Genomic DNA, 13,411 nt, shown 5'->3' on the forward strand with positions numbered 1-13,411 from the left:
CATAAATGCCATATTTGTTTGGTTTCAGGTTCTTCGTGCAGCTGAGCAATCTCATTTATGGGCAGAGCTGGTTTTCCTTTACGATAAATACGAGGAGTACGACAACGCTGTCATCACTATGATGAACCATGCAACAGATGCATGGAAAGAAGGCCTGTTCAAAGACATAATTGCCAAGGTAAACACGTCATTTTAACTCAAATATTTATTTCTACAATTTTTACCACCAGGCTTCTACTGCTGCCACATTTTTAGCAAGACATATATACATATTTAAATCGTCTACAGACATGGATAACATTACATAAAGTGACTTTCAAATAATATTGTCTTAAGAGAATAATAATTACTAACTAAATCTTCTACTTTATTGAAACTTTTCTAGTTTTGTTTCTATTTTCTTCAGTCTTTACCCAAAACTCTTTTAACTTCAGATCGTCAGTCGAATTTGACTTGAGCTTTTTTTTTTCCAGCAGTTTCGGCTTCTGCTGTTGTATATTTTACATTTATGTTATATTTCTGTATTTGCAGTTCCAAATTATCTTACATTTGTTCCTTGTTCTTTTCAGGTCGCCAATGTGGAGTTATACTACAAATCTCTTTCCTTTTACCTGGAATACAAACCTCTACTCATTAATGACCTGCTGACTATTTTGTCTCCCCGGTTGGATCACAACAGAGCCGTCAGCTTTTTCTCTAAGGTAACCTCATGTGAAGAAGGAATCTTTACGCTGCGTGATCCTTTCCTTCATCTCTGTCCACTTTATTGCTATGATGCATTTTGCTTTTGCTTGACCAGATGAATCAGCTAAAGTTGGTCAAGCCGTACTTGAGGTCGGTCCAGAATCACAACAATAAGGCCGTCAATGAAGCGCTCAACAACTTGCTAACGGAGGAGGAAGACTACCAGGTTGGACGGTTTGGTTGGCTCTGCTGCCAGCTCGCTATTATTTAAATATTAATAGTTTTAGATAAAAGCTGAATCAGTGTCTTTCACAGTTGAAAAGTGATTTTGTCATTTGATTATTGAAATTTCTAAATTTAATATGATTCACATTTCCATTGACTAGTTAAACTTTGTTAATATTGTAGTTCTTAACCCTGGGTTTTGTTCTGGTTGCTTTTCTCTGTAATGTGAGTTAAATTTGTCTGCAGAGCCTGAGAGCCTCCATCGATGCTTACGATAACTTTGACACCATCGACTTGGCTCAGAGGTTAGAGAAACACGAACTGATCGAGTTCAGGCGTATCGCTGCTTATCTGTACAAAAGAAACAACCGCTGGAGGCAGAGTGTGGAGCTCTGCAAGAAGGACAAGCTATACAAGGTAAACAAAACCCAAACATTTACCTCTCAATCATGTCAACTTCCTGAACTATGGATGCATCATGAGCATCAAAATGCATGACTTGTTCTCATGTCTGGATCAGTTTCCTGATAATCTGAGATCAATGAGTGATGAGCAGGAGGAGCGATTTGATGAGGACTGAAAAGAGACGGAGAATTTTGCACAATGAAGATGCAATGTTTGTTTTACATGTACTAAACCTTATCAGTGTTTATCAGTTTTTTCAATTTATAGAAATCCAAGTTTGTAAATATTTAATACACTCTGTTAGGAAACTTTTTTCTCTTGAAACCTTTTTGGATGAGAAATATTAATGGAACTGAACTGATAATGTCACAAAAATGTAATGAGTTCAGTCAGAAGATCAGATTTCTCTAAATCAAATTAGAAAAAAACCTGATTGAGAAAAAATTATGTCATTTTTGGATTCAGTGATGCAAAATAATCCTAATTCAATAAAAAAAACATAGACACTTATAAAAATATTTTTTGTAACCCAGTGTTATCAATAAATGCTGTTTTCACATTTCAAAATATGATTGAATGACCTTGTTGTGCATCATTTATGAGGCTAGGTGAAAAAACACTTTAAGCTGGGCAGTGTGGTGGCTAAGGCTGTAGAGCGAAGGCTAACGCCGAATTCACAATCTTTACTATGTTTGATTGTAATTCAGCAAATTTGCCCAACATTCATTATATTTACAGTTTTTTCTGTCTTAAATTTCAGTCAGTGGCATTAAAAAGGTTGTAAAAAGTCTTAAATTCAACCCCTGCAGATTTCCTGTGTATGTATGTAGCTGTTGTAGTGAGTAATGAGGTTTAGTTATGACTGACCACATGCAGTGACTTCAGCTTCCAGCAGATGGCGTTACTGGCTTATTTCTTTAAGCTTCATACCTGTGTGAAAGTCTTTCTCCAGTATGAAGCAGCTGAAATCCTCTTGGTGTTTCCCAGGATGCCATGCTCTTCGCTGCAGAGTCAAAGGATGCCGAGCTGGCAGAGACTCTGCTGCAGTGGTTCCTGGAGGAAGACAGGAAGGAGTGCTTTGCCGCCTGCCTGTTCGCCTCCTACGACCTCCTCCACCCTGACGTGGTGCTGGAACTGGCCTGGAGGCACAACATAATGGACTTTGCCATGCCCTACTTCATCCAAGTCATGAGAGAGTACCTCACTAAGGTTAGAGCTGAGCAGGGATTAAAAACTGATTATCGTTGCTTACAGTATCATAGATGTTTATGTATTTTTAGATCGTTTCAGCACAGTATTACTGCACATAAAAAGTAGTTTAGATCTTAAAATTTTCTGTAAATGCTTGCCTTGTCAAGTCAGATTTAAAAACAAAAGGGCTATGAGAATAGCTACACTAAGACGAAGAAAGCAGAACTATTGTTATAATGTTTTGCTTGTAGACATGTTCAGTCATCTGTCTGGGTTCTTTTCCAGGTTGATGAATTTGCAGCAAAGGTGATGGTCTCTGGCCCTCTTTTTTTTCTTTAAACGAGAAATGTGTTCTGTTTGTTTTTATGTTGTAACACTTGTAGGAACGTAGCATGGACTGTAGACTAAGCACGACCTAACGAGCTCGGTCCCGGACAGCTGTGGTTTCAGTGTGCAGGCTTTTGTTCCACTTCATCATCCACACATTTTAATTTTGCCAGCTGGAAAACAACAGACTCAAGCTTGCTTTGAGTAGTAAAACAAATAAAAAAGGAAATAAAGCAACAAACTGAATGTCAGTAAAGATTAACCTTAAACATATTTTAATATTTTGATATTTAGGCATAAACATTTGCAAAAACGCTGAATACAAAGTAACGTATTGAGCAAAATATTAGACCTTTTTGACTGTTTTCGTCTTTACACAGCTAACACATTGGCTGGTTAATTACTCTTTCTATCTGCTCAGGTAACCAGTCTGTAAACACGTTGCTTGTAGCTTCCCAGCTGTACTTTTAGTTATAATTCAACTTCTGTTGGAGTCCAAGGTGAAGGAGCCGTCTATCAACCACCTGATTGTACCTGTGCAGCAATAGCTGGGGGAAAGGGGTGCCTTATTTTTCAAAACCTTTTTATATCTTGATTCAAGAAACTCGACAAGCCTGCTTCCAAATAGCAACTCATGATGGTGCCCGGAGCTAAAGCCTGTTCAGAATGTATTTTTCTTCATTACCACACATTAGTCTGTCCTGGCCTAACAAAAACCCTCTCACCCTCTAACTTTGGATGTCATGGGGCTGCATCTGGTGCTAAGTGGTGTTTTTTGAAATGTTGACTTGATGGAGTACAAGAAAAACAAACTCATTCTTCCACTAAGGCCTCATACACACATAGCTGGGTATTTTCAAAACGAATATCTCCAGCAAATTGTTTTTACAAAAGTTATTTTGTGCGCATAGGATTGGTTTCAGAGAAATTTTCATCCACCTGAACCTGTACAAATCCACCTATAAGCGTTGTTTTAAACATGCCAAACCCATAGGGTAGGCATGTAGTAGTGTCTACCCTATGGATAAAACCTATGTCAGCCAATCAGATTGCTTCAAAACAACAAAGACTTTCTGTTGAGGATTAAGCATGGCTTAGCTATTAGAATATGAAGTTAATAAAACACAAGGCAGTGTCGCTTGGGAATTACATCAGAGTAAGTATGTGGACATATTGGTGCATTATTTGTTGCAGACTAAAGTAGAGGACTCTCCATCTTTGTTTTCCCATGTTCATACAAAAATAAGACATTTAAAAAAAAGTCTCTATCAGTTTTTTATATTAGTAATTTTAAAAGGAGTTTTGTGAGGGTTAAATGCAAAAAGGCATAAAAATGTGTTTATTTCCCCAGCTAACCGGCTATGTGTGGACTAGGCCTAAATGTTAGTTTTCTGAACTGATGTTAATCTCAGATCATTCCTTCTTCCTCTGATCTTCACATGTTTTTTATGTTTCATGCTGTAAGGTTACAGAATGGTTGGCTGAAGTCATCCCATCGATATTCCCCACCTGATCCACCTCTGGATGTATTTACAAACCTGAACCTCTACCAAATATCAAACATAGTCCAGGGTTGGGCAGCGACTGTGACGTTGTGATGTGATACAAAGCGAAGACGGCTGCTTAATATTCCAGACTCTGATCTGAGACCTTAAATGTCAGTGGGGGGGTTCATGTTTGCATGTTTATTGCAGAGTTATGATGCAAAGGGGATTTTAGAAAAAAAAAGCACCACTCTAAAGCTTATTAGATGCAGCCCCATGTTTCTACCTGCAGGGAAAGATTTTAACTACAGGCTGCAAACAAATGAAGAGCGAGCCTCCTTTCTTCTGTTCCTTGAGAGGTCCTTTTTCTATCCCCAGAAAACATGAATTTAAAAATAAAGGGTTTGCACTTTCACTATCAATTAGGTTTTTAAACGCTTTTCATGTGAATTTTAACCTTTTCAGTTCTTTTTTTTTTAAAGCCCTTGCTTTCTTTAGTTCTTGTGAAATCCTTTTTGATTGCAGTGCACCACTGTTTCATATCCAGCTGCTGTGCAATTAGCACAATTTCTCCAAATATCTCTGAGCAGCTCAGGTTATAAAAACTGGATTCCTGCCTGACAAATGTGAGCTTCTGATTTGTAGCCTCAGTTTTAGTTGATTTCAGAGGAGTATTTGCTCACAGCGATGAATGAGATGCATGTTAAAGCTCTGCATTTTATGCTACTGAGCTAGCTGGAAATGTGCCACCTGCATTTAGGCATGTATATAGGCTCCCAATATAGAATATAATATTTCTTTAACTGTGATGTATGTTATAATCCTGTCTATAAAGGGCCAGTTCACACATATTTAAGAATAGTCTTTCTGTTTTTAGTGATGAAATTAAAGCCACATATCTGAATCTTTTCCATTATAAACACCTTTATTGTTCTTAATAAATACCTTGCATTCACTGATCAGTTTTTCTTGAAATAAATCCTGAATATGGCAACAAGTATGTATTGTTTACATGCAACTTTGGTGAACTGACCCTTTATTTCATCCTGTAACATTTACACTGGAAGATGTTTTAGAGTCCTGCATGTCATCTTCTCCTCGGTAACCATGGCTACACTGTCAGTAACAGTGTGTTTGTAGCATAATCTTTAAAAAGAGGTTGTGACAACTTGCAATTGAAACTTCATTTTTAATATTTATTCAGTGGATGTGAAGGAAAATGAGGGTATTTGTTGTTCTGCAGCTGAAGTTTTGCAGTTTAAGTTCTCTGAGAGAAAAAAGAAGACATTTAAATGAAGTCTGTGCATCTCTGTGATCATAACAATGTAGGTGCTCTGCAAAAATCCTTTTTTTAAACATTTTTTGTTGCAAGGTAATCCAGCACAGTAAAACATTTAAACTACACATATACATAACTTTGAATAGAAAGATTTCTGCAGAATACCTTCAGGTTATGATCGCAGGCTGTTGGGACGATGTGGAGGATGTTTTGTTTTTATATCTCTGCTCTCTGCTGCCCCCAGGTGGACAAACTGGAGGAGGCAGAAAGCCAGAGGAAAACTGAGGACGACGTGAAAGAGCCTCAGCCGATGGTGTTTGGTAAGTATAAAGTGAATCGACTATGACTTTAAAATTCAACTCAATATATACCGTTAAAAGTAATTTTGCTTCAAGTAAAACTAGAATTTTGTATTAATTCATTGGACTAATTTAAGAAAAAAAAAACAATTGGTTGTTTTAAAATCAAACTAGGATTAAAAATGCATATTATACAACCTTTAAAAAAAATTATGAATTTTTAACATATTTGTTAAGACTGTCATTATGTCGTGACAGTTTAGTATGAGACAGATAATCTGAAAAAAAGTCTCCACCTCCTGCTAACTGCAGGAATACACCACTCAGTCACTCACAGCTTGGAGGAGATCTTGGCGCCGTCAGTCATGCTTGTGTACATTTACTGACATCAATTTTTATGTGAAACTGTAACAGGATAAACAAAGGAATACATATGGGTATTATTCCCAGACTAGTGGTATTAGTTAGCTTAGCAACAGGCCGAGTTGACTACAAACAGAAAAATACGCAATTTCTCCACAAATGTGTGATTAATTAAACAAATTACTCAAATATGTTGCTTTAGCAAGCAAGAAAGCGACATAAGCAGGGCAGAGGAGCTGCTTATGAAACTGTACTTTCAGTTTTCTACTTTTTCTCCTGTTTTTTGATAACTAACCAAGAAATGACCACAAAATGGCATCATTAGCAAAATAAGATAACATCAGCAAAACGGTAACCATAACAATGCTGCTCACACTTGATGTCTTTTACGCTAAAGCTAGTTCCCGATAACAAAGCCACCAATGACGGTGATAAATGGGTTTTCCTTGAATAAAAAGTTTTTTTTCTCAGCTATTAGGACATTTAGCAGTGTGTACATGTGTGTGATTGACAACGCTAAGACCCTCCTCCTGGCTGTGATTGGTTGTTTCTCAAGAGAAGTGGCAACTTTCTGTAAGTTGCAGTAGTAGCTTCAGGAAGGAGCTTGATTTATAAAAAATATATTGAAAATTGCAGCTTTTGTTTCATTGCAGACTGAATTTTGAAAAGCCAGCTTTCTGTGCTACTTTTTAAGTTTTATTTGTCCCTTGGTAACCGCAGTTCTTTCTGTGTCGCCAGGCCAGCAGCTGATGCTGACTGCTGCTGCCTCTCCTGTGGCGGCTCAGCCACCGTACCCGGCTTACGGCTACCCCCCCACCGCCGCCGCCGCTGCCGCTGCCGCTGCCGCTGCTCCTCCCGCTGCCGCAGGTTACCCCGCCCAGCCAGCCTACGGCTTCAACATGTAAACGGCCCCAACTCCTCATCTTATTCCATCTGTCTCTCCTGGCTTCCCTTCACCTGACAAACTCACGCACACTTGAACTGAACCGCACTGCTCTGAGCCCCAGCTGATTCGGCGGAGGTTGAAGAGTTTGAAGAGTCTCCGCCCGCGCTCACTGAAACTGCAGTCTCAAGTTTCTTCACGCCCCATTTAGATGAGTGGCCTCAGAGATGTTGTGAGGAATCCGGTGACCTCCCGGCCATTTTCTTCCCACTTGCATCACTAATCTCAACAGCATGAAGTTGCTTCTCAGCAGCCAGAGGAGCACCAAACCACTCCGTCCTCTTGCTGTTCCATGTAGACTTTATTAACCATAGAGCAGCTTTTGGTTCTGTGTTTTTTCGCACTGATGAAAAAGAGACTTTTCTGAGAAGCAGCAGAAGGTGGGAGGCATGTGTTTGCTTCTCCACCTTCCTCTTGAAAGCACTGTTGCGGCCTTATTTAATCTAAGGAGGCGGCTTGTTTGTCTCACATCTGAATTCACATCCGTGTCATGCTCTGTTCTGAATGACAGTAGCTGTGCAATCGCTCTGTGTTCTTTCACAGAAGGTACAAGTATTTGCAGTATACAGACTATTGACCACTTGTGAATAAGAATTAGTCTGTGAATGAGCGTGTGTGTGTGTGTGTGTGTGTGTGTGTGTGTGTGGAGCCTTTGAAGCTTTTGTGGACACAATGAAACTTTCACCCACCGTAGATCTGATCTCATCGATCGACTTTTCAAAGCCCCGAAAGTGGAAGTTCGGAGCGTCGGGATGGGTGAGACAAAAACCATGAAAGAAAGGAGGTAAAATCATAAATATGTGCATGTGCTGCCAAAATAATAATACTGCAACCAGGAGCACAACTGTCATGTTACACTCAAGTATATCAAGTATTACAGATTTTGTGTCAAAAACAAAGATGTATAATAAAACCTTCCCACCAAATAAAAAAAAGCAAAAAAAGATGTGGTGAAGCTTCGAGTCTCAAGGAGGTGCCAGTTAGGTAAAAAAAAAAACTGTATAATTTAAATGTAATGAAATTCCTTACAGATCAGAAGTCAAATAGTATGAAGCACCATATGTATTGTCTATAATGTGTTGTAGTCCTAAAAAAGGTATAAAGATTTTTTTTGTAAGAAAAAGACAAATGGCCAAAAAAACAAAACTGCTTAATAAATGGCAAAGTCTTGAGACAAGTTTGCTCAAAGTGGTTTTCATTTTTTCTCAGCTCATTTATAGATATAGCAACATCTTTATATTCTGTATGTTATTTATACTCTTGCATGTATTACTGCATCCATGCAGCAGGACACGGAGGTGATCGGTCCAGGTGGCTAACCGTCGTTAGCTCGTCTGTATTGTTGTCTGGTGTTTCTCTCAGTTTCCCGTTTCAGTAATCAGGTGAGTTTAATGGGGAATCAGCACAGTAACACCAGGATCCCTGAACCAGCTGTTAGTCCCATTAAACGTCTCCATAAAGTTTATTTTGTTTGCAGAAGAAAGCATGAAGTACTCTAAAATTTCCTGGTACACGACGGTAGAAACATAAACTGGACCTGAAGCAGTTTGGGTTCGGAAGAGGTTTAGGGCCACTGAAAAAAAAAATCTGACTTTTTCTCCAAATTCTGACGTTTTTTCAGAAATCTGATTTTTAATCTCGGAAGACTCAAGTCTGAATTTGGAGAAAAAAAGTCAGATTTATTTTTTCACAGGCACTAATCCTCTGTAGATCTTAATCTCTGGTTTACACACATTGTGGGGCTGTATGAGCGACTTGCTTCACAATCCTGTCAAATCGGATTTGTACATGTTGCTTGTTCGTCCCTATTTTGCCGTGCTTTTTTTCCCCTTCCACTCAACTTTTAATAAATATACCTGGACACAATCTGTAAGCATCTTTGTGGCTTGCTTTACTTTTTGAGTTGGACAATGATTGTCTGCTGAACAACTTTCAAGATTGTATAGGGAATACTATTATTTTGTATATACAGTATACTGACATTTCCTGATTAATTTTTTGGGTTTAGCTTTGAGCCACGTTAACATTTACTTGAAATATATCATTCTGGTGTATCAACTAAATCTGATTTATCAAAATGCGGCAGTAATTCTCTTGAACATGAATTTTAACTTGGCAGAAAGAAAAATGAAGTTGACACTGCAGCGGTGTCTATTCTTGTTCCTCGTGTGATATTTATTAACAAATGAGTTAAAATCTCAAAAGAGGAATGTTATTGTTGCGGCAGTGTGGTTTTACGTCGTAGATTTGGGCCAGACTGACATTTTGGTAACTGAGCAACCAGGACATGATGGATGGAGAGTCTCCCAGAGCTCCAGCCTCTTTGTCTAGAGAGGGCGTGGTTGGATGTTTGTAGCTGTTATGAGATAAATCTGTTTGATTAAAGAAGCAAATGCTTAAATAAATGAATAAGATCAGATCCCCCCTCCTCCTCCATCTTCTTGTGATAAACGGAGAGGAGATGCTGAGCCCCACCCTTTTTAAAAAAAAATTATTTCTAAAGAAAGTGTACGTTTTGTCCCTTCCAGAAAAGCGGCCACTAAATCCTCTTGTCCTGTTTCTACACTGCAAAAACTGAAATCTTAGTAAGATTAAATATCTTAAATTAAGGAGATTTTTCTTGTTTTCTTTCTGACAAGATAATTTTTCTCACCAAGAGGGATTTATGTTAGAATATTTTTCTTATTTTAAGTGTTTTTGTACTTAATTATCTCAGTAAGATATAAAAGCTTAATGTTAAGAAAATATTACTTATTATGAGTAAATATGCGCTAGAATCTAGAATATCAATATTTACCAATCAAACTTCAAGTCTAGAACTTATTTTATATAAGTAAAAATTTCTTATTTCAAGCACAGAAAGCGAAATCACATACTTAATGAAATGTCTTCAGATAATTAAAACAGACTATGTCCAAATGGAATCCTTTGTGTTATTGTCAATGAAAAAAAAAAAAAAAACCCATGAACTTATATTCTTGTATAAGTTGGCAGAGTGTACTGGAAATTATAATTTAATATTTAAACGATTGACATTTAACACAACAATTTCAGAGACAATATCAGTTTATATATCAAGATCATTCTTGGCATGTTTCCATCTGCTAAGGACCTTCTTAATTTGATCTTCTTGATGCAAGATGTGGGACCTCTTACTGACATGTCATGAAATTTCTATTGATGTGTGATTTGAAATGGCTGGTTTTCCACACAATGAGATTAGAATCAACAATATTGATTGGGTCAATGTCATGATAAATATTTTAACTTTTGGTTTATATTTCAAATTCTTACTTTATAAGTTACTAATATTACTTTGAACAATATTTTATTCATCATGTTTGTAACCCCTTTTATGACATCATACAATCCAAATGGGAAAGCGCCCAAAATGGCAGTGAGATAGTATTAATGTTCGATACAACAGATTTTCTTTCCGATCCATTACCGAGTAAAATTTAAGATGGTATTGGCAATACAGATCCCATACTTTGTGCAAAGACAGTTAATTTTGTTTCTTAATTAAATAAAAAATAAATGTAATCCATATCTTGGCTTCATAAAAAGAACACAATGTACTCTGATGCACTCATTTTAAACTCAGAAGTACATTGAGACAACAATCTTGTTTACTATAAACTATTTTAATTCAGCAGAAATATACACAATATGTGAAAATGGAGTTGCAAACTAAAAAAAAGAAAATTAGTAAAGTAATAACCCTACTAAATATACTGCTAAAAAAAATAAAGGGTGTTTAAGTGTTCCCTTTATTTTTTTTTTAGCAGTGTACATCATTGTTTAATTATTAAAACTACGATAAAATGACAGCTGAAATAGCTCCGTGTCACTTTTTTTATAATCTGTCAACATGTTGATTTCTGAGTGAGTGAGCGTCAGCAGCACGCTGCGCTTGGGCATTACGTCCTTACACCTTACATACTTACCAGGCGGAAGAAAAAGTAGTTCCCATTAACAACGTTTCATTTAGGCAAGATCTCAATAATTTAGTTACTTTCTAACGTGCTCTTGTTAATCTACATTATCTCAAATTACTAAAATGTTGAAAGTATTGATCCTTAGATCTGACAATAGATTTTAAAGAATTAAGTTCTGGTATCGGAAGAATCGATATTTCAGTATCAATCCGCAAATCCCTAACGGCAACGCCAGAGATCATTTAACTGCCCTGATTAACGGTTAATTCAGTTGTAACAGCCTAACTAAGCTTTTATCTACTGTACTTTTATAAGATTTTCTTTTGGCAAATTCTCTAATCTCGGTTGGACATGGATGAAGATGGAGGACTTTTTTACGTGTATGGACCCTACAGCTGCTGTACTCAGAGGTAAGTTTAAAGTTGTCTGTCTTTCTAAGATAAGCTAACTGAAGCTAGTTAGCATGTCGTGAAATGCCAATTTTCATCCGCGGTTAAAGAGCCGCTCTTGTGAATATGAGCTTTGAACAGTTATTAACCACAATAGATGTGGCTTAAAAATAATATCGACACGAGTCTTGGTAGCTTCCGTTTTTTAACATAGCTAAGGTGGCTTCTCATTTAGCTTCTGATTCGGGAAATTGTTAAAGGGCAATTCCGCCTAGTATTTCACTAACTGAGGGTGTTTGATATGCTGTAATTTAAAAACTTGAATTCAATGAGTCTAAAAGCCTAGGTAAGATATTTCACACTGTTACCAGGATATTTTAAACACTATTTTAATTGGTGAATTTAAGTAGTCCTAGTTTGATTTAATTAAAATGACTTTCTTGCCATCTTGAATTCATGTAATATTGTAATTGAGCACATGAACTAAAATAAGACTTGTTTTATTTTTCAAGTAAACCAAACTGTTGCCATGGTGAAGCCTATGCCAGACAAGTCTCCAATCACGTATTGCACCATCTACAAGAAACTTTGAAACTTTGGGAATTGCAAGTGACGGCGTCCTTCACATTCTTGAGGTAAGAAATTTATGATACTGATTCATCATTACACTGATTAGTCCCTTAAACGTGATTTATTTTGTGATTGTTTTTCTGTCTGTGCTCCAAATAGCAGATGACCCAACAACTTCCAACAAGACCACTTTTCAGCTCTGCGGTGATCGTGAAACCAACTTTCTACTGGCCATTGGAACCATGCCTGCCTGCCCTGATCTTTTGAAAGGAGGACATCATAGCTACTACACCTTTCAGCATCCGTGTGTGTGGCCACTCCTCTCTGTGCTGCTGACAGACGTCTTGAGAACGCCGTCCGTAACTGAGGCAAGACTTCCACATATAAAAGGCTATGGCTTATTGGAAGAAGTTCATTGCGGAGGAAGCTCCTATTGTTGACGTCTAATCCCAAGATTTTTTTTTGCTTTGGACAATTTGGTTTGCTTGACTCTTAGTGCATCTTATGAGTGCGGCAGATGTGTCAGATCGTCATTGTTCTGTCATTTTACAGGATTGTTTCAGAATCAGATGCCCATCCAGACTTTAAATTCTGGCCAGTAGTCATGTTTTATTGTGTTTATGTGAAACTTAAATGTAATAAAGATGTTAAAAGTAATTGAACTTATGTCTTCATTTCAGCAAGCCAATAACATCTCTTGTTCCAGTATTCACAGGATCAATTTGTAGATTTTTGTCTTGGCATAAGAACCTTGAGTAAAGCTATGACGAAATATATATTTTAATCCTATGCAACAATAAAAATAAACTAGATTTAGGTATATCACTGCAAAAAGTCCCCTTTCAAAAACAAGAAAAAAAAGCACAAAAATAGGGTATAATTTTCTTAAAATAAGAAAAATTATCTGCCAACAGAACAAGAAAATTTATCTTGTCAAGATTTTCTAAAACAAGAAAAAATATCTAACCAAGATAAACCTACAAATATCTTAAAATTAGTGTATTTGTACTTAAAACAAGCCAATTTTACTAATACAAATAGAATATATGAGATTTATTTTCTTAATACATAGAGCATTTTTCTTAAAATAAGAATATTTTACGCTATTTCAAGAAATTCAGTGTCAAGTAACATTTTCTTTACTTGAGATAATTTTTCTTAAAATAAGATAATATATCTTACTCGTATAAGTAAAATTGGCTTGTTTTAAGTAAAAATACACTAATTTTAAGATATTGTAGGTTTATCTTGGTTAGATATTTTTTCTTGTTTTAGAAAATCTTGACAAGATAAATTTTCTTGTTCTGTTGGCAG

The 13,411-nt window shown here is 36.8% G+C and overlaps 1 protein-coding gene and 1 long non-coding RNA gene across 4 annotated transcripts in view; both read left to right on the forward strand.

Moving 5' to 3' along the window:
• cltcl1 (clathrin, heavy chain-like 1) overlaps positions 1–8,377 on the forward strand; it is a 36,452-nt gene extending 28,075 nt beyond the window's left edge. The window contains exons 25-32 of one of the 3 annotated variants that reach the window (XM_081610788.1): positions 29–178; positions 570–701; positions 800–910; positions 1,156–1,326; positions 2,302–2,523; positions 2,791–2,817; positions 5,840–5,915; positions 6,996–8,377. In XM_081610788.1, the coding sequence (XP_081466914.1) occupies positions 29–178; positions 570–701; positions 800–910; positions 1,156–1,326; positions 2,302–2,523; positions 2,791–2,817; positions 5,840–5,915; positions 6,996–7,162 (1,056 nt within the window). In that variant the 3' untranslated portion in view covers positions 7,163–8,377. The remainder of the gene's footprint in view (positions 1–28; positions 179–569; positions 702–799; positions 911–1,155; positions 1,327–2,301; positions 2,524–2,790; positions 2,818–5,839; positions 5,916–6,995) is intronic. The other 2 variants (XM_017306785.2, XM_008418134.3) reach the window with 2 other exon arrangements.
• A 2,577-nt stretch (positions 8,378–10,954) lies between these two features.
• Positions 10,955–12,754, forward strand: LOC145552827 (uncharacterized). Its single transcript, XR_014088953.1, has 3 exons — positions 10,955–11,548; positions 12,040–12,162; positions 12,257–12,754. It is a non-coding gene; the product is annotated as an uncharacterized LOC145552827 (long non-coding RNA).
• The last annotated feature ends 657 nt before the right edge of the window (positions 12,755–13,411 follow it).

The sequence above is a fragment of the Poecilia reticulata genome, chromosome 9 (assembly GCF_904066995.2).
Source record: "Poecilia reticulata chromosome 9, P_reticulata-male-v2, whole genome shotgun sequence".
NCBI classification, from domain to species: domain Eukaryota; kingdom Metazoa; phylum Chordata; class Actinopteri; order Cyprinodontiformes; family Poeciliidae; genus Poecilia; species Poecilia reticulata.